Genomic DNA, 22,692 nt, shown 5'->3' on the forward strand with positions numbered 1-22,692 from the left:
AGACCAAAACCTCGAAGGCATCTCAACAGAGGCACACCTCAACCACACTATCAATGGACCCTCTGCCCCACCCTTGCGGTGCTGGGGAGGTCGCCCGTGGCCCTTTGGACCAGCAGCCGGCCTTCTCACCTACTGAAGCGACAAGCCAATCTGGATCAACCAGTCACCACCGAAGTGAAAACCAACCAACCGTGGGTCCTCTGCCACACCCCGGCTGGGAGCTGGAGGGGTCCCCGCGACCCCGTTTAACCGACTAGACAACCAAGCCCTCCCAGAGAAAATATCCCAAAAACCAAAGAAAAGCTAAATTTAAGACTGTAGAATGATATGTAACTATTACCACAGAGAACAGACATCCATGATCGAACAAAAATATTTAAAAAACGTGTGTAAACATTTGAATTAATATACTAAAAACACTAGTGCCGCCACACCAACCTATCCCAACTATCCGTCAAATCGATTCCGGAACCGGTTCGAAATCCTGGATGGATTCTGCATGGAATCTAGCTCAAAGAAAACAACCGATTCCGACTCTATCGGTTGACGCATTTGAGCTGGAATTCATGCTGGAAGTCCGAATCGGTTCCGGACTAGTTTGACTGGGTAGAGGAATAACCGCTGTCAATTCTGTCGCACTCAGCCACAAAAAAAAACATGACGACAGTAGCGCACCTGGTTTAGATATCCAAACTACCTTCGAAACCGTTAGAGATTTTACACAAGTTGAATGCTGAAGATGGACGTCTGTTCTCTGTGCTAGTGCCCTTTTTTTTTTGACCCCGAAACTGAGCCAATTTATTTCGCTCATCTGACGCGCAGAATCCCTTTCCTAGCTCCCATGCTCTTGAAACATTCGCTTTCACCTGCTGTTTAAACGATTTCCACGCAAAATAATAGACAAATGAACAAATGAATAACGGGTGTACGCTCAATTGTGATGTTGTATGTAAATTAATTATCGTCACAAGCGTATACCTAATTTTACTGAATATGTCAAGCCTGTCGACGAAATCTAAGATTTCGTTTCAAACTTGTAGGATTAAGTTATAATAAAACTATTAATACTTATAACACGTGTTTGCATATCAGGTATCTGTCATTATAAAACTCTATACGATGATACGTAAAACGTTTTCCCAATTTGCTCCGAGGACAGAGTACTTTTAGTTTTGCAGGTAGTGTAACAATACCTTATAAACTCGTTCGCTTTACCAAGCAACTTGTATGAAATCTTCAGTAGAAAATACTTACAGGGCCGGCGGAAAGCGTGGGTAGTATGGGTAGTACTACCCACTCGAAAATAACCGAGTGGGTAATTACCCACTCGAAATTTTGAACCATTTCAAAACATTTAGATGTGCAACGCATGTATCTCGTACTACACACATTTGAAAACATCGTTGTACCACAATTCCATTTGCATAAACGAACGTGATTTAATGTGAATGTAATGTAAGCGTGTGCATTGCGAAAAGGGAAAAAAATCCTTACTAATGGACCCCTCACCCTATGCTTTCTACCCACTCGGGCGTAAAGTGATTCGCCGCCGCTGAATACTTATAAGCTTGAAATAAGCCACCACCATCCACACAACGCAACAACCTGTGCAAATTAAATCAATCTCACCCGCACTGCCGCTTGTAAGACGAAAACAAACCAAAGATCACACGCCAGTGAATACACCACAGCGACTCTGAAGCGCGCGCGGTGGTGACTTTATCTGAGCGCGCCACAGAGAATTTAAAGAGCAAGAGAGCACGGTTATCTCGCACCCAACTACCTCAACACCAGCGCACACTTGAAATCGGTCTATACAACTCCGAAAGAAAGAGCGTTCTGCTTTTTTCTGTGGTGTGTGATCATTGTATCCTCTGTGTAGGCATCACACTTACGCGCCTTTTTTTAAAGTCACGTAAATAAAAAAAAACAAACAAAAAAACACGCGCCAGTGCATCACTAGGGTGAAATGCCATCACTGCCGGCCAAGGCCATCGACGATGAACACTAGCCTTCCGGGCTTCAATGGCTTGCTCTCTTCCAACCATTCGGTGCGTAGATTTAGCGAAGGTAAATATTCTCTGATCCCTCGCTTCCACAGGTTATCAGATATATATTGTGAACGCTTGTAAGTGCTGCGAAGGGCTAATTCTGCTAATTCAGTTGGTGCAACCGGACGAACTACCCCGAATGAAATGGTTCGGCGTGAGGGCCTCAGAATTTGGCGATTCTTCAGGCAAATACACCAACGGCCTGGAGTTGATGATATCTTCGGTTTCTGCAATTACGGTAAGCAAAATCTCATCACTCATCCGATGATCCGCGTTCAACGCTATAGTTAATTTTTCGGGGCGTACCATGCACTCCCATATGCCCCCCATATGCGGGGCGGAGGGTGGGTTGAAACTCCAGCGAGTGCGGGCGTACGTGAACACGTTCGCACATGCAGTGTCAATACGGCTGATCTGCTCCTGTAGTTCCATATTTGCTGCCTTGAAATTAGTACCATTATACGAGAAGATTGTGATGTGTGGTCCTCTTCGCAGCACAAACCGTCGAATAGCCATGATGCACGAGTCAGCATTTAGACGGTGTGCAACCTCCAGGTGGATTTCACGCGTGTTAAGGCACGTGAAAAGCGCCACCCACCGTTTCTCCACTCGTCTTCCAACCGTGACGTCTATCGGTCCGAAGTAGTCTAAACCAACGTAGCTGAAAGGTTTACAGTACGGTGTAAGTCGCTCGACTGGTAGCGGGGCCATTTTGGGTATTACTGGTTTGCATTTTTGGATCTTGCACTCCTGACATGACTTCATTACTACAGACACGGATGCTCGAATTGTTGATATTTGGAACCGTTGGCGAAGTTCGTTTACGACCGTCTCCCTGTAGCACTGGCCATAGCGCTGATGATAATGTTCTATTACACGTTCCGTGATTGGATGTTTTCTTGGAAAAATGATCGGGAACCGCGTATCATATGGCACGTACTCTGCTGCTCCTGTTCGCCCACCGACGCGCAATACATCAAACTCGTTCAAAAATGGCTCAAGGTGATACAAAGTGCTTAACTTCTCTATGGGCAACCATTCAGCATTTTTGCCGGTACGTCACCTCAAGCGGCATCCGCTGCACCTTACGTCGGCAGTTTGATATGAATCGAATAACACAGCAGGCTGTGCGCAACAGTACATTCCATCGGAAGATACGTGAAACGTCGATCATTGGTTCAGAAATAACAGCAGTATGATACAAGTGCGACGTCCTGAGTTCTTCCGTCGTATTCGGCGGTGGTAGAGCTTGAGCAGGCCACAAATCTTCAGGACCGCGAAGAAGGTAAGGTCCGCCAAACCAAGGTCCCATCGATTCTAGACAAGGCCCTTTCCCCCACTTAGTGAGTAGGTCAGCAATGTTCAGCTTCGTTTGAATCCAGCGCTACTCGTCAAGCTTTGTCTCTTGCAGGATCTCTCCGATAAGAAATGCCACGAAGGGTTTGTACTTGCGTTGCTCGGAGCGGATCCATGATAAAACTGTCCTGGAATCCGACCAAATTACACGCTTTGTGACCAGAGGGGGAACAACTTGACAGCTCCTATACAAATCGTTGAAACCACTTTTTTTGGGTCTGTGGGTCTAAAATGGCGGATCAATCTTTATTCAAGAGCAATTTCTAAAAAAAGCGTAAACTTTTCCACAGTGAAAATTTTCTTGGTCAGATTTTTTTTCCATTCGGTCAATTCATTTTTGAAGACTTTTTGGGTTTGGTGTTGTTTTATTATAAAAATAATGCATCTTCATTCCGATGCATTATTTTTAAATGATTCATGATTTTTTGGAATCATCAGCATACAAACAAGCGGCGCTTATGCTAGTTAGTGAGCATCTTCATTTAGTTTTAAGATATTAGGTAGTAATATTTGCATTGCAATGTAAACAACACACACAATGATACTGGACTGTTTTTCTCCCTCTCCGATAGAAAATGAGCTGTCATCAGTTCTGAATTTTGTGGAAACCTTTGCACCGTAAATGTCGCATGCTGTCAGAAATAAACAATCGAAGTCAATCCCGCCTTTGTTAAATACGAAGTGAAAAATGATAATCACAAAACTAAATGTATTTAAGATTAACGACAAACTTTCGAGAATTGTTATATGCGAAAGATATTTCAAGGGCGACGGGAGAAGCAAAAGTTCACACTAGAAGCGCACTCAAATCAAATCATGCATTTTACATTCGGCACAATTTGTAATCCTTTTATGAAACTCCAAAATGACGAATTAACTTGTTTATATTGATATTAAATTATTATGCTGTTTTGAAATGATCATCTTGATTACCGCTTCCGAATGTAAATAAAGAAAACAAGTTCGTAAAAGACGCCACGGCATTATTTTCTCGCATAGAAATTTACAGTATCGCAATTTGTGGACGGCGTTCTATGGTGGCGACATCATTCGAAACACGGTGGTTTCATGCAACTTAGGCTAAACGTCAAGTTGCGGGAGGGTTGTTTGTGACATTCAGCTCGTGATTCGCACATACCTTGTTCGGCATACGTGCACCCAACACCGCCGCGTTGATCTCTATGCGGGGTATTGATATCTGCTTCAGAGATGCCACTTTCGTTTTGGCCATTACCAGCGCACACTTCACTCCGTCTTCAGTCACCAACCGAAAGTATGCGACGCAACCATACGCCTGCTCGATAGCATCCACGAATACGTGTAGTTGCAGTGAACCGTAAGTTTCAGGCGGAGCACCCTGTAGACAGCAGCGAGGAATGGATACTTGCTCAATTTGAGGCAATAATTATCTCCACTGCGTCCATTTTTTGTAGCTTCCGTCGTCGATTTTGTCGTCCCAGTCGCCAAAGGTCCTGCATGATGATTTTCCCGTGGATTGTAAATAGTGCCAGTAGTATATTATATTATTATATTATATTATTTGTTTATTACACTATTATATTGGTTATTATTACGGTTATAGTTATTGTTCACCATTTCACTGTTTTCATATATTATACTTATTATGCACGGTGATATTATATTATTAACGAGGTCATTCGAAGTGTACTGTAAAAACTGTCGGTAAAGACTGTGGTTAAAAACTGTGTCTTTATTTCATCAACTTAATCTACTTACACTAACTAGTACATATAAACCTTAAAGCTAATTTTCCTATCAGATAGTTAACTTAATTCTAGCGGGCGGGGCTTCGAAAGCTCGCCATTAATGTTTCTTACGTCTAAAGTTACTTCTATGGCTGTCTTGCCAGTGTGCGTATTTGTTTATGGAAAAAGGAGGGACTAAGTCAAATAGTCAGTTCTCTCGCGCCGTGTTCTTGCGATCGGGTTATTTTCTCTCGTGGTTTACTTCGGTATTTTGAGCCGTGCTAACTGTCTGATCTTGATGCCTTAGGCGGTGCTGACTGTCTTAATGTGTGTCAATGTTTTGTTTGTTGAAATTCGCTGGCATGTGGCTTTGTCGTTCGAGTGCAGAAGGCATGATTTATTACGGTCAATGGTTTGAGGTTTTGTTCTTGTTTTTGGGCTCAAGTTTGTGTTGTTTTATTGCGTGCTAGAAACGTGGGTATGTTTTGAGATTTGGACGCAAGTTCGGTTCTGTGGCTTGTATGTAGATCAGTTTCCCGGTTTGGATGTAGGTCTGTTTTCGAGGTGCTAAAGATGCAGGTCGTTTTAGAAATGTGTTTGGTTGATTATTACTGGCTGTGAAAAACAGAGGTGTTTGGTGCTGTACATGTTGTCTTTTTATGAAGTGGGTTTTTATGTCAATAGGGGCTAAGTGTTATACTTGGAATTCATGGTCTGAGTGTTTGATTTATTTTGGCGTTGTCAATAATTCTTGTGTGGTATGGTTTTGTCATGTTCGATGTAAGATTTTCGAGTCGTGGGAAACTATCGATTTGAGATGCGATGTAGCGTCGTAGGTTGGGTTCAATTAATATTATATTTGTGGTATGGTTGGTATTGGTATAGTACAGGTATAGTACACCATCCTCCTTAAGATCAAGGCACAGAGAACAGACGTCCATCTTCAGCATTCAACTTGTGTAAAATCTCTAACGGTTTCGAAGGTAGTTTGGATATCCAAACCAGGTGCGCTACTGTCGTCATGTTTTTTTGGGGCTGAGTTCGACTGAATTGACAGCGGTTATTCCTCTACCCAGTCAAACTAGTCCGGAACCGATTCGGACTTCCAGCATTAATTCCAGTTCAAATACATCAACCGATAGAGTCGGAATCGGTTGTTTTCTTTGAGCAAGATCCCTCTAAGAACGGTTGGTTTCAAAATCGTCCAATGAAGGACGTTCGTTGGACCAATTTGGGCATCGTCCAAATAACCGTTCAACGAACGTCCATCGTTGGACCCGTGTTGAACGATTTTGAAACAATTTTTTGGACGTCTCAGTGGGATTCCATACTGAATCCATCAAAGATTTCGAACCTGTTCCGGAATGGATTTGACGGATAGTTGGGATAGTTTGGTATGGCAGCGCTAGTGTTTTTCGTATATTAATTCAAATGTTTACACACGTTTTTTAAATATTTTTGTTCGATCATGGATGTCTGTTCTCTGTGGCACTAGTGTTCACGCTTATTTTAAATGAACAATGAATCTTGTGTTCCATAAAAGGATGTTATAAATGGGTCAGCAGCAACAATGTTTATTATACGTATTCAAGATTTTTGCGTCAGTTAGTAGTTTAGACCATAATTCTAGAGCTTTTTTTCATTACATCCAAGAGGGTGACATGACGTCATTCTATCGTAGTCAAAATAAGAGCATTGATTGTAGCGAAATTTATTCTAAATACGAACGAGGAGCATTTTTGTTTGCATCAAATCGAAGAAAGTGTGCATTGTTTTCCATTGTTTACTGCAACAGCTGTTTCTTAATGACATTTCAACCGATTTTGACGTTGTCAAACTGACCCCCATCGATCGGTGGAAAATCGATGTTGCATATTGTCAAACTCTAGGTAGAGATAGGGACGTCAGTTACCTGATTACATCATATCTAACAGAAACGTCAAACGGAGAAAATCGCGTTCAAAAATTTCCTTGCAACTTTTAAATTTTTTTAACAATTAAAGCACACAGAAGGCTATTAAATCTACTATCACCTCGCCAGTTACTCATTGCAAGATCATAAGCATATTACATGTTTTTCGCGAAAATAATAGGGAGATAATTGATAACTATTATTTTATTACATTTTGCCGATCACTTTTGCTATTATGCTCTTTTACATATGCGGTCTTGGCAACACCGTTTGTAGATGGTACATTTTACTGTGACGTTTTGAGAGACGGGCTTGTAGTTGTGATATATTTCATGTGCTGTATTGCAACCCAGAGTGTAGATATGAGGTTTGGCATTGGTAAAACATACTAACTACAGTCGACTTGGAGAAACATCACAACGCAAAACATCACATCTACCATGGCCGGCGGAAAGCGTGGGTAGTATGGGTAGTACTACCCACTCGAAAATAACCGAGTGGGTAATTACCCACTCGAAATTTTGAACCATTTCAAAAAATTTAGATGTGCAACGCATGTATCTCACACTACACACATTTGAAAACATCGATGTACCACAATTCCATTTGTATAAACGAACGTGACTTAATGTGAATGTAATGTAAGCGTGTGCATTGCGAAAAGGGAAAAAATCATTACTAATGGACCCCTCACCCTATGCTTTCTACCCACTCGGGCGTAAAGTGTTTCGCCGCCCCTGACATCTACAAAATATTAGCAAAGCTTTGGTATACTATATGTGACATTTTGAATTAAGATTAAATTAACATATAAAGAGTTATCATTTTTCTCTATTATTTATGGACGATAAAGAGTCAATGCTTAGCTTTTATTTGGCATAATAAACTCATACATTTGTTAGTTATTACGTTTTGAATAAACGGTATAGAATTATAATGCACGGATTCATTGCACGTAATATCAACAGCAAAACAAAGTATTAGGTATCTGGTAGTATCTGTCGAAATCTCTGTCAATCTCTATGAAATTTTCGTATTTTCAAGTAAGAAGTAAGGTGTTTCCTCAAATTTAAACAAGGGATTTTTGTATGATAAATTATTCCTCATTATAACTTTCTTGAATGAGGTGTTTTATCAAATAGGTACTAGGAACCAGTGTTGGGAAAATATCAATGTTTACAACAGAATCTTTTCATCGCCGATTTTCTAACAAAAAGTTCACTGATATAAAATATCGCTACGGAAAAAATCGTCAGTGAACTTCAAGAGTGCCGATGTTTGGGAACATTATTCGCTTCAAGCAAATATCGGAAGAAGAAAAGATCGCTTGCGAACTTTTATATCAACGAAAATATAGAAAAAAAAGTTCGCCTTATGAAAATCTTGCACGATCTTCGAACAAGGGATTTTCGAGGGATTTCCAAAGATTCCAAAAACCTGTAGATTAACATGATATAAAAAACTACGTTCTACAATATTACGGCGATAGCTCAATGGGATAAAGCGTCAGGCTACTTTAGTGTCAACGAAGCTTTTTTCAGAAGCAATCGTGTGAAAAAAAAACTTTTCATCAATCGACAGAATTAAAATGGGAAAGAATTAAAATGGCGCTTGAATGGTATGTTGTCAAAATATATATATGGAAAAAAGCAAAAAAAAATGCGGACGAACATGGTCAGGCGATTTAAAAAGTTTGACGTTTGACTCAACTCACCTGTGCTAATTGCCCCTAGGAACAAATGCAATTTGCGAATGCGATTTAAAGGCAATTTCAATACTTAGACAAATTTTCTGGCGGCTGACATGGACTTGGTTGCTTTTTGCGTTTTTCAAACATGGCGGTTCATGCTTGGCTTAAGTTTAAATTGTTTTTTTTTTAAACAATTGGCGCGTTCCCGCTTGTATTTTGTTTGTTTAGTGCACTTAATTTAGCCAACGAATGTGGAAAATTGTGGAATCGTGTGTAAGTTTAGTGGAACAAGATCTCTGAGTCTAAATGAAAGTCAGATTGTGGTAAGTTTTGGTGTGCAATACGAATTTCACCATCAATTCTTCCTATAGTCTGGTGGTGATTACCTAGTGAACCGATAAATTTATGTGAGTAGATAGTGAATCCGAAAATAATTATTATTTTTTAATTTTCATATCACGCAATTAAGGGCGATTAAATGGCGCGTTCCCTGGGCGATTTAAGGGCGGGTAGAGCGGCAAAAAATGACGGCGGCAAATCGCCCAAATGTTGCATATAAAATAGCCCCCTAATTGCCAGCAAATTGCTGGCAAATTGTAGGGCAATTAGCGCATCCGAGTTGGCAAATAGCCCCCCGCTAGCCAGCAACTTGCCCTTTGACTGGGTGATAGAGCCCAGTCAAAAAGAGCAAGTTGCTGGCTAACGGGGGGCTATTTGCCAACTCGGATGCGCTAATTGCCCGTCAATTTGCTAGCAAATTGCTGGCAATTAGGGGGCTATTTCAAATGCAACATTTGGGCGATTTGCAGCCGTAATTTTTTTGCCGCCCAACCCGCCCTAATTTCGCCCACGGAATGCGCCATTTAATCGCCCTTAATTGCCTAATAGGAAAATTAAAAATAATACTTATTTTCGGATTCATTATCTACTCACATATACTTACCAGTATACTAGGTAATCACCACCAAATTATAGGAAGAATCAGAAATCCGAAATGATACGAAATATTCTTTCTAGTCAGGCTCGAAGAACGCAATTATTAATACAGGTTTATGGAAGCCTAATATTTTGGTTATTTATTCCAGAAAGCTTTTTTATATCCGTATCATCAGGAACGAGCGCCTCTTTGAAGTGTTGTTTAAAATGAAACGTTGCTTGGCTATAACTGTACGTTTGAGAAAAAGTATACGCAGCTTGAGTCTGAACGTCGAGCTCGCTGAAGCCAGTCACGTAATTTTTCCTCGGAAGTGTATACTTTTTATTGAGATCAGCGGAAACCATAGCTCCAGTAGACACTAATGATCTGACGAAACCTTGTTAACAATAACTTGAGCCACCAAGAATTCGAACCGGTTCGTAACGTTCAACCTAGAAAGCAGAATATTTAATTAATTTTCGTCTTAGGTTACGACGAACGCGAATGGATCGGATAACAAACTGATTCCAACTTTTTTCAAACAATTTCTACGTAAGTTTGAAATTGTAAAAAAATAAAATTAAATTACTCACGTTTTCGTACATACAATGTTTTGTGTTCTTAAATACGTTACTGCAACAGAAGAAAAAGTAATTTTGGCCGAGTTTTACTTAAGATATGAACAGAATATCACTTCTGTCACTTGGCTCAAAAGTATCGACTTGAAAAGTCACGGGGCATCGACTAGAGTCACTCAATTGCGACTGCAAGAATAAGGTGAGAGTTCAGCGATGTTCATCCGAAGTGACTTGTCTCACTGCATTCGCCTGTCAGAATCGCGCGACTCAAGTGACTCCCGCGAGTCACCTCACTCGCCGCGCAGAATAGGGCCGATTATTAAAAGAATTCGACACAGATCTTTCATTAGGGCCTAAGTCGCAATGTACTCAAATGGAGAAAAATCAGTTTCAATATTCGGCGAAGGTTTTCTAAATGTAGTTTTTATTGTAGGTATAAATTACTTTATGACCGTGTTTTTCCGGAAGCATTTTTCGTTAAACCTTATGACAATATAACAAAGAATTTAATTCCTATGTGCTTTTAATGGGTAGAAACTAAAAAAATGCTTACGCCCAATTTGCATCCCAGTCGTGATTTCGCCCTTCAGCAACCACCATTTGCGGAAGGGCTAAACCGTGTACATAATTTTCAGAAGGGCGCGGTAAATGGGCTAAACTGACTCTGTCTTGCTGGGTAGGGCTGGGTAAATGGGCGAGCTTGACAGTATACCTTTTAATAGGGCTCAGCAAATGGGCGCATAGAAACCCAATGTAAAAGAAAGGGTGCGTGAATCTTTTCTTCAAATTTCATGAAAATATCGAAATATTCGAATGTTATTGTGCAACAACTATCGAGTAGACATGATCATAGTAGATATTGCTTATCATTTATATAACAGAATCGCTGTTTATTCTTTTATTTGTGAATAATAACCGTACGCCCGCTTCTGTCTAAAAATGTAAGTTTGGCCTTTATATTCCATATGAGAAGAAGGGCCTAAGTCGAAATCTCGAAGAAAATGCATGTTTCGCCGTTTTGTTTTCTTTAATTATACATCGAACTAAAAACCATTTTAACTAATTTTCACCTCAATCTTGTAGTATTTTTGTTGCATAATGTCGTAATAGCGAAAACGCAGTTTGTTTACATTTGCGATTTAAGCCCTAATGAAAAATCTATGCTATTCATTACAAGTGGAAAGGCAGAGAGTTGAAACAGAAGCTTCAGCTGGTTTTATAAGACCTCTACGGAATAGATTGTACACTACATTCGATACATTTCAGGTGAATTGCAAAAACATTCTTTTTATTATCACGCTTTAATTTCGCTATCACTTTTTGTATTGATTTGCTTAAAGCATCATTAAGTGTATTATCTAGGGTCTTTAATTAAAATTTATGAATATGTATACGTGCTCTGACCCAGTTAAGCTCAGCCGGAAATGAACCGGAATCTGGCTGGGTCCAGTCCGTACTCCGGCTCCAGTGACACAACCGATTCTAGTTAGAATCGGTTGTGTCACTGGATCCGGAGTACGAACTGGAACCAGCCAGAATTATTTACAATAAGAACGATAATTCCATTAGGTACGATAGAAGGATATTAAAATTCTTTCCAGTTTTCCCACTGTCAATTAGTTGGATAAGCACAAGATTCGCTTTTGGGCTACATTTAGACATGCCAAGCACATGCTTGAGCTTCTGCGACCACCCCTGGCTCACTGGCGTAGCTGGCAAACTTGCGTTAATAAACTTTTTTTTTATTAATGCCCTCCACTATCTCCTATACCAAAGAGCTCACACAAAGAGCTCCCTGGTAATGGACATAACAAACAAACAAAAAGAAACGCGGAGATCAAAACAACCAACAAGAAAAAAGTGAAATCCCAGAGGAACTTAGTTCCTTTCACAAAATTTAGCCTAATTTAAATCAAAGATTTAATCATTAACTTAATGATAACGTGGTTGAAAACAAAAAGGAAATTAAAGTAAATTTAAACTTATGAAGTAGCGAAAAACCAGAAAAACCTACATAGGGACCATCCATAAATTACGTAGCATTTATATGAAGGAGGGGGAGCGTTTGGTATTTTGTGATGATGTGCGACGACAGGGGGGGGGGGTGGGTAAAGAGTCAGTTCATGCTACGTAGCTTTTTTAAAGGGGAATAGGGGTTGACCTGTTGTCACGACAATCTTAGTTGTTTCATCGTTTTTTTTATTTTTTGCGCGGACAAGGGAGCGAGAGTTACCGTCAAGCTACGTAATAACCAGTGGGTATTTAGAGGTTTGTGATGAAATGCTACGATGGGGGAGGGGCGCGTTTCAAATAACTCAAAAAATGCTACGTCATTTATGGATGGTCCCATATTTGAATGGTTGAGACGCTTAAAGGAAATATTCGTTTACGTTCCTCAGTATATGCTGCTTAAGATTTCTTTTGAAAAGAATATAATGTTGTTTGTCATAGCTTTTAATTCTATGGGAAGTACATTAAATTTTGATGGCCCGTGATATGTGATGGGCGCAAGACCAATGTTCGTACATGCACTGCTTCTCAATAGTTCGTTTGCGCTTCTAGTGGTCTGAATGTTTACCCGAGCCGCGAATACAAGATTGTGATGGAATTTATGGTTGTGTAACAATACGTACAAATGTGATTGACTGAGCGTCGCGTATACCTATCATGGGGATAATTCTGTGGCGAAAGCTAGTAAAACTGTTGAAAACAAGGGCGGCAGATTGTAAATTACTTTAATTCATCTATTCTGCAATGTTTGGATTCTTTTCAATTTCGATTTAGCAGCGTAACTCCAGACTATAATCAAATATTGAATTATTGACTGAATGCATGCAAAATAGAATCGCAGCAATGAGTCATTAGGCACAAAAGTATGCACCCTTCTCATAATTATGAGACTTTGGTAGCTGTATATGACTGTTCCATGGAAGGCATGGGTCTAAATGAAGCCCCAAGTATTGGAATGATGAGACTTTTTCACTATGCAATGTTCCGACATATGGATCCGCATGTTGTGAAATCTTTTTCCGTAGTGAGTGAAAAACCATGTATTTTGTTTTTGCCAGGTTCATGGAGAGGTGATTCCCGTTAAAATATTCTAGGAGAGTAGCAAGATCAGATTCAATGTCATTAATGATAGACTGAACATTACAGTGGGGATAGAACAGTGCTGTGTCATCAACGAAAAGCCTTGGTGCCCCATGTAGTTTCAAATTTTCTATATCATTGATGAAAATCAAGAATGGCAAAGGCTCTATGTTGCTCCGTTGCGGAACTCCTATATCCATCGGTCGTAGGGTACCGGGAGCGCCTATCACCACAAATTGTTTTCGTTCTGATAAATAACTTCTAATCAATTCGTTGGCAACGCTTCTTATCCCATATCTATCGAGTTTGGCTAGCAAAATTATGTTGTTTATGGTATCAAAGGCTTTGTATAGATCGATGAATAAGCCTCCAACGATCTTTTTTTGATCCTAAAATGTTAGCTTCTGCTGGATGTGAGTCCAAAAATGTCTGAGAATTTGTTGCACTTTCCAAGCACTAGTGCAGTATTCTAGTCAGGGTACTGACTGGACATTGCAAACTTAATTATTACATGGTTACTATTCAGCGTGCTGAGTATTATTAATCCGATAACGGATTTGCATATTATTTTGTATGCAACTTCGCTTCAATAATGCAATTGCATATCTGGCAGTTTTGGTTCTCCATACATAAATCTATATACAGAGTTAAAACTCAAGGATATGCTATTGTTTCTAATCAGGTGCGACAAAGAGCTATAGGCTTCATCAGTAGAGTTCTTCGGGAGTGAAGAATTCAAGTGGTTTACTGTTTTGTGTTCTTATTTTCCATATCCCTACCATTGTGAATGTCAAACTCTTATTGTTATAGTGAATTTGACATGTGATTTTGACATTCTGGTGCTTTTAGTTGAACAACGTTAATTTTGGACGATAAACAACGCACAGTGGTTCCAAATCCGAAAAAGACGATAAAGGATTTTTTCTGCTTTTTGAAGTTTTTGTGTTTATGTGTCTAGCAAAGTTGCTTGATAATGCGTCTGAGGACCGATTTCTTCACCCACGCCAAACTTTGAAGGTTTTGACGTACCGGTAAACCTCATTTAGAAGTTCAGTCAGTCAGTAGCGTCTGGCTCAAATGGCACGTTCCTCATGTTGATCGGAGATTTGTGCCTTGCCAAGAATCGTCTTTTCATCATTATCCTGATGGGAAGGATTGGGGAAGTGGTAAGGTTAGGGGTGATGAAAACAACGACACAGAACAATTAAAACAGAGCATTCTGCACCCCCGGAGTGATGCTGAACGATCTGCAGGTGCTACAACAGCAGGAATAAAACTTCCAACCCCCGGAGGGATTTAGAACCGCTACTCAAACAGTGAGCGGATATATCAACACCCCCGAGGGGATATTGAGATAACAGAACGACAACACCCCCGAAGAGATATTGTCATTCAAATACGGCTAAAAAACTATAGCTCTTTACCACACTGGGTTAGGAACAAAAGCATATCCTTAAATTTCAGCTCTCTGTATATAGGTTCATCTATGTATGGAGAACCAAAAATCCGGATGCGCAATTGCATTAATACAGGGCAATTGCATATCAAATGATATGATGTTCCGTAATCGGATTCACAAAGATCAAATGAATAATACTCAGCGCGCTGAATAGTAGCCACGTGAGAATTGAGTTTGCAATGTCCAGTCAGTGCCCTGACCAGAATACTGCAGTTGTGCTTGGAAAAATCCAACAAATTTCTTGACATTTTCGGACTCACATCCGGCAGAAAAGCCTTTGTTTGAACGCAAGTTTGCAAGCTACGCCAATGGTTGGCATGTTCGAATGCAGCCCAAGAGCGAATCTTGTGCTTTATCCAATTTACTGACAGTGGTAGAACTGGTTCTGGACCAACGAAATCAGTCGCAGCGCCAGCTCTAGCCAATTCGTCCGCCCATTCATTTCCAGTAATACCGGAATGACCGGGTACCCATAGAAGGTTGATAGCATTTGAAATGCTAAGTTCTTCGATTTGAGTTCGACATGCGATTACTAATTTCGATCTCGAATCTGCCGAACTAAGTGCTTTCAGGGCAGCCTGACTGTCAGAGCAAAAATAGATTCTTTTACCGCAAATTCCCTGTTGAAGTGCGGATTGTACGCCACACAGAATCGCAAAGATTTCTGCTTGGAATACGGTACAGTATCTACCAAGCGAATGAGATTGGTTTAATCTCATCTCATGACAATAGACACCAGCACCGGCTCGGCCCTCCAACAAAGAACCGTCCGTACAACAAACTACGTATTCTTCAAGTTGTCGCTCCATCCAGCCAGACAGCCATTCCTCACGAAGAGGAATTCTCACATTGAAAGTTTTAGAAGGAAAACTACATGTGAGTGTAAGGTCACTGGGAGCAAGTGTATATTCATCCCAAGTAACCATTTGGGGCCACAGTCTTGTGTGGCTAGTTACACGATCTATTGGGTTACTGTTCCAGAGCCCAGTAACCTTAAGACGGTATGCACAAGAAAGTGCTTCTTGTTTCAGAAACACATGTAGTGGTTTTATGTTCAAGAGTGCCTCGAGAGCAGCAGTAGGTGTTGTCGAGAACGCACCAGTCATCGCCATCAAGACCATCCTCTGAAGATGGTTTAACTTTGATTGAATTGTCATGACTTCTCCCTTCTGTCACCAAACAAGGCACCCGTATGCCAGTATTGGTCTAACAATTGTTGTGTAGATCCACTGAATGTACTTGGGTTTGAGTCCCCAAGATTTGCCGAAAGCCCGTCTACATTGGCCAAAGGCCATGCAAGCTTTCTTGATCCTGAAATCGATGTGAGCTGTCCAATTAAGTTTTGAGTCAAGAACTACCCCAACGTACTTAACTTGATCTTCGACAATAATTTCAGAGTCAAAAACCTGCAATGGACGAGCTCCGGTTGTAATCCTTCGTTGCGTGAAAAGCACCATTGTGGTTTTATTTGGATTAACTGATAGTCCAACATGAAGACACCACTGCTCAACAACACATAAGGCTTGTTGCATCAAATCAAAAAGTGTGTTAATGCAAATACCGGTGATCATTATATGATAATCATCGGCGAAACCATACGTCGGAAACCCAAGCTCATTTAGTTTTCTCAACAAGCTATCGGCGACAAGGTTCCATAGAAGTGGTGACAGCACACCACCTTGAGGACATCCGCAGACACTCAGTTTCCTCATCTCTACTTGTCTTAACGATGAGCACAGATGTCGGTTGCTAAGCATTGCGTGTATCCAGTTCGTGATATATGAAGGTACTCCATGATCTCGTGCTGCTTCTAAAATGGATTCGAAAGACACGTTGTCAAAAGCACATTCAATATCGAGAAAAACTCCTAAACTTGATTGCTTTTGTGAAAAAGCTTTTTCAATGTTGTAGACAACATTGTGTAACAGGGTGGTAGTAGACTTCCCCCGCTGATATGCATGTTGCATTGCATGCAGCGGGTGCTCGCCCAAGCTACCATCCCGAATGTAGTGGTCGATTAAACGTTCCACTGATTTGAGAAGGAAGGTCAGACTGATCGGTCTAAAGCTCTTTGCCTCCTCATAAGTGACGCGGCCACCTTTGGGAATTAATTTGACAGTTATTTCCCGCCACGCTAATGGAATGTATCCTGTTGCAAGACTGCAAGTGAGAACCTTTTTCAAAATATGCTTGAAGTGTTCATATCCTTTTTGTAGTAGAACTGGAATCATTCCGTCCTTTCCCGGAGACTTATACGGAGCAAAACTTTCAATCGCCCGTTTGATCGATTCGGTTGTCACAATTCTACGAGCAAATGCCCAAAAATCAGAAATGCCTGAAAAGAACTCAGAGGTAGTCGTCAGTGATGGCTCCATACAACCTGGAAAGTGCGTGTCAAAAAGACAGTTGAGTACTACCTCTTCGTCAGACGAGTATTCACCATTAGCAGTTCTAATGGAACTGACATGAAAGTCTTTCGATTTCGAAAGTAACTTATTTAATCAACTAGTCGCGTTGAGACTTGAGACATTTGTGCAGAGGCTTTTCCAACCACTTCGCTCAGAGGATCGAAGGGCATTTCTGTATGCCCCGACCCGTCCCTGCGTCTGCGATTCCAAGCTCTCCTACATAACTTTTTGAGTCGAACAAGTTCGGTATTCCACCAAGGTGTTCCTCTAGAAGCACGCATAACTCGAAGCGGACAAGCCTCTCGGTATGCTGCTACTATGAGTGAGCTTGTTTTATCCACGACCTCATCCAAATCACTTGGAGATTCAATTGTCGGAAGATACCCATGAAACCTAGTCGCCAGGCCTTCTTCGTAGAGGTCCCAGTTCGTAGATTTGGGATTACGATAGGTGACGATATCTAGCGAGACGTTTAAATGATCAAAGACGATGTACTTATGATCAGATAACGACGGTTCGAGCTCGTTTGGTACGAGCCAGTTTGTTAACTCATGCGTAATACTGTCAGAGCAAACAGTTACATCTAACACCTCTTCTCTGCCAGCTCGTGCAAAAGTTGGGCTGTTTCCTGCATTAAGAATGTGCAGATTTGTACTACTTAAGTATTCCATCAATTCGGTGCCTCTCAAATTGATATCAGAGCTGCCCCAAATTATGTGGGAATTTGCATCACTGCCGATTATGAGAGGAAACCCATTTCTGCCACAGTATGATACAACCCTTTTGAAATAATCAGAAGGTGATGGTTCATTATGCGGCAAATATGCCGAACAATAGACGTATTTCTTGTTTATGTTGTCAACAGTCATATTTACCATGACAGTACAAATATCACGAGTTGTGAGGTCCGATATAAGACAAGCGTCAATTGCACTATTCGCAAGTATACATGCACGAGGCATTTCACGTGGATTTGTCATGCCATTTTTGTTGAAAGCTACAAAGACTGGGTTAAGTAGCTTTCCAACATAGAAGTTTCCTTTATGGAAATACGGTTCTTGAACCAAAGCTATGGAAGCTTTCCCTTCCTGCACAAGGCGAGATAGATTCACAGTAGCTGTACGTTTATGTTGAAGATTAATTCGTGCTACTCTAACCATATTCGATTACAGCACTACACATTTCATCATCAGCACTTGTTGTACAGCAACTAGAAGATACCAAACCCGTTGGCTTATAATCGCATATAGCGAACCCCGAAATGGGTATTAGAGACATGAACATCATTTGAATCCCACGATTTGCGAAGAAACGAACGTCCACTGTGTCAGAGATTCGCATAACACAGCAAGGGTAAGACCCACGACACTCCGTGCGCGACTGGCATATTTTAGTCCTGCCAGCCATTCAGTCCTCGGCACGGAGTAACACCTTGACTTGAGGACTCCTGTTTTCAGTCGCCTCCTACGACATGGGAACAGGAACCCAGTGGATCAATTCTTGGTTGACATACTTCAACCCGCCGGATGCCACACGGCTTCTAGGCTGGTTTTGTCCGGAGAAAGATAATAGAGTTATCAACCTCCTAGTGGACCACAGTCAGTTACTGGGGAGTTCGCCCGGCTCTTCCCAGGCTCCGTTCGCCATTGAGAATATTTTAAACCCCCTCAACAATTTTACATATAGCACGGGTCGCATGACACTATGGAATTGGGGTTCCCTGTTTGGTGTTACCACCGGAACAGGTAGTCCGTAGTGTAATTCTTAGCCGGTTGAAACAACCACTACCGACACTACACGGCTTATCTAGGCTGTTCGGAGAAAGAAGCTGACATTGATGGACAGCTCCCATAGATGGCCGAACAGCCGGCTTTTAGTTGAACAACGTTAATTTTGGACGATAAACAACGCACAGTGGTTCCAAATCCGAAAAAGGATTTTTTCTGCTTTTTGAAGTTTTTGTGTTTATGTGTCTAGCAAAGTTGCTTGATAATGCGACTGAGGACCGATTTCTTCACCCACGCCAAACTTTGAAGGTTTTGACGTACCGGTAAACCTCATTTAAAAGTTAATTGTGGATGAAGAAATCGGTCCTAAATCAACTTAACTTTTCTTAAGGGAGTACTCTAATGTTTAAATACCCTTTTTATTGAGCAAATCGGTCTAGATGCATGATCTAGTTTCATAGAAGTTTATCGAAAAAAACCAAAGCACGAAATCGGAAACGTCATCGAAAATGCTTTTGGCTATAATTTTGGGGCTTGGAATTACTGTGCGTCCTCTCATCGAAAATAGTGATAGTGAAATTTAAAAGATGATAAAAAAACTTAACTAAATAGATCGGGTAAAAATAGCAATCATATAAAAATACGAATACTATATATTATTATAGGATATTGGACGGAGATCAATAGATGAACAGTCACGGGGAAACATCGGTGTAGAAAACTACACACCTTTCTCTGAGGTTCGAAGAGAGATAAATGAATCATCAGGAGGTTGTGATTTCTGGCAGGATGAGGCCGGTCTAGATCTGTGCTGCAGGTCACCTGCCAGGCTCAAAAGTCGTAGTGTGTTGCCATATTTAGGATCAGAGAGATATGGCAGACGAGGTGTTGCTGGAACACACAACTTTATCGGTACCAATTCGTTGAATCCATCACCAGATAGAAAGGTGAAATCTAATGAAGTAACGCCTGAATATATCGACTTTGCGCCACAGACAACACACATTCCAAATAAAGCGTTTGCTTCAACAACAACTTATAGACACCAGAATGTGAACGATAGATCATTTACTGACCTCTTCAAAGATAAAACAAATCAGTACAAAGGTACACCTGATAGACAACTAGAACCTTATAAACCGTCCCGTATTCTTGACCTCAATCAACACAGAAAGTCTGTAATTGTACACAACAGGAAGGACGCAGATGTAGTTGCTATCGATAAATCAAATAATCTAACTCAACAAAACTCACCGTTAATTGAGCCTGAACAACAAAACATCAATGACATAATATGCGACCGAGTGCGCAACATGATTGCGGTCAATTTAATAAGTCGACCCGATAACGATTCTAAGAAGAAACGAGAGGTAATAGATGATACCATTTTCTTCGATTCGCTGAAAAATACCTGCTCTGAACCTAACGAGCAAATACCTGTCAATACTCAATATCAAAACGGCCCAATGCAGGACCCGAACCATGATGTTGGTAATAACAGTAGCAAAAATGATGGAGATGAGGATTCCGACTCGGAGTACGAAGGCGTCGACGATGATGCTCAGGAAATTCGCATTGGTGATCTAACCTTATTTAACGAGTTCATAGTGCAGGAATATTTCGAAAAATATGAAAATCAAACGCTTCTCAATGATGATGATGATGATGATGATGGAAACCTACTAGAAGGAAAAGAGAATAAAGGTACTCAATTTGGTTTTGATAATTTAAATTGTAATTGTATCACCATACATACCATACACATTATACTTTCTTCTCACAGGTCCATCTTCACACCATGCTACCGAAACCGCACTTCAAAATGTTGACCTCGGATTTGATGAAATTAATACAAGAAACTCTCCAACAAAATACCGTAACTATCGGAAGGCTATTCAGAACTCACGAATGAAAGGTTTGGAATATACAAGGACTGACGGAGTACTCATACCTGCCCGAAGCGTTAAAGCTGCATGCAGCTGCACAAAGTACAAATGTCACGAGAAGTATAGCACAGCAATGCGAGAAAAACTGCTGATTAATCTGTTGAAGCTAACGACGTCAGGACAAAACCAATTTTTAAGTAATCATATATCAATCCGGACAACTGCACGGCCGAAGGTAAAAAAAAAGAACTTTTAAAGAAAACGTGGTTTAAACCTACTGAAACTATTTTACTTTACACAGGGTATAGGATTTTCAAGGAGAGTGTTCACCAGATCATACTTTCTTCCCGCACTCAACGGTCGTATCCGCGTGTGTAAAGAAATGTTTATGAATACATTCGATGTCAAAGATAAAAAGATACGCGTGCTAGCTGATAAAAAAGTTGTTGGTTCGGGCGTCACTGCAGATGATTTGCGATCAAAGAACAAATCGCAAAAGACACTTCATGAAAGCGATTTGAACTATATAGAACAACACATACGCTCATTTCCAGCCTACACATCTCACTATGCTCGTGAAAGAACCGAGAAACTTTATTTGAGTTCTGATTTATCTGTGAATCGAATGCACAACTTATACAAAGTGAAATGTCGAGAAGACAATAAACAGCCTGTGCAATACTGTACTTATAGGAAAATCTTCAAAAAAATGAATTTATCGTTCAGAAAATTAAAAGTAGATACTTGTTGTAAGTGTGACAAGTTTGCCATTTCTCTCAAACTTGCCACAGTCGAAAAAAAGGCGGAAATTGAGGCCTTGCGTGATAAGCATCACGATGAAGCTAAAGAAGCATATCTTCAAAAGAGATGTGATGTGCAGAAGGCAAAAACAGACTCACGATATAGGACTGCGTCATTCGATCTTCAAAAGTGTTTACCGACACCTCATCTGAACACTGGAATCGCATTTTACAAGCGTCAATTATATACATATAACTTGACCATATTTGCCACTTATCTATCAGTGAACAACGTTTACTGTTACCTTTGGGATGAATCGAAGGCGCGTAGAGGATCACAGGAAATAGGATCTTGTCTCCTACAAGATCTCCAGGGTTTGAATAATAATGTTGAGGAGATGGTTTACTATTCGGACCGCTGTTCGGGTCAGAACCATAATGTGATTATCTGCATGCTTTTTCTATATTACATTGAAAGATGCGTCAGTGCGGGTCGGAAGTTAACAATTCAACATAAGTTCATGATCTCTGGCCATAGTCATATGGAGGTTGACTCCGCACATGGTGCCATCGAACAAGCGAAAAAAAGATGTGCGATAAACATAGAAACCCCAAGAGATTGGGCTGTTTTCATTGCTTCTCTCAGTAGAAAAGTACCGTTTACTGTAATTGAGTTGGAACAATGTCGTTTTTTGGCACTTAAAGATTTACATTCATTTTATAAGCGCTCCAAATCGAACTCTGATGGAGAACTTGTACGATTTAAAGATATCTCTGTGTTTAAGTACACGACAGAAGATCCCGGAGTAGTGTACTATAAGTATAAACTGGGTGATACCGAGTTCAGTAAGTTTGTCATGAACAGAAATTTTGAAGATACCGTTGTTCTACCACCACCGATCGCTAATGAACCTATTCCAATAGCAGAGGAAAAATTGGAGGATCTTCGTAAACTAATGGAATTCGTATCAAACAAAACCTATTACGAAACGTTGTTGAAGCAAATTATACCGAAGAAACGTGGCAGGCGTTTAAAAACCGAGCAATCTTATCACTTCGAGGCAGATCTGGACATCGAGATTGAATGTACTGAGGAGTAAAAAAAGCATTTCTTTGTATTACTGATTATTATTATTGAAATCAATAAAATGATTGGCTGGTCACTGTCGTAAA

At 40.5% G+C, this 22,692-nt stretch overlaps 1 protein-coding gene across 1 annotated transcript; it reads left to right on the forward strand.

Annotated features, from left to right (window-relative positions):
* The first annotated feature begins 11,377 nt into the window (after nucleotides 1–11,377).
* Nucleotides 11,378–22,689, forward strand: LOC131683363 (uncharacterized). The gene is made up of 4 exons (XM_058965287.1): nucleotides 11,378–11,475; nucleotides 19,559–20,597; nucleotides 20,677–21,014; nucleotides 21,081–22,689. The coding sequence occupies exons 2-4, from the start codon at nucleotides 20,207–20,209 to the stop codon at nucleotides 22,617–22,619; spliced, it is 2,268 nt and encodes a 755-aa protein (XP_058821270.1). The 5' UTR covers nucleotides 11,378–11,475; nucleotides 19,559–20,206; the 3' UTR covers nucleotides 22,620–22,689.
* The last annotated feature ends 3 nt before the right edge of the window (nucleotides 22,690–22,692 follow it).

This window comes from Topomyia yanbarensis, chromosome 2, assembly GCF_030247195.1.
Source record: "Topomyia yanbarensis strain Yona2022 chromosome 2, ASM3024719v1, whole genome shotgun sequence".
NCBI lineage: Eukaryota > Metazoa > Arthropoda > Insecta > Diptera > Culicidae > Topomyia > Topomyia yanbarensis.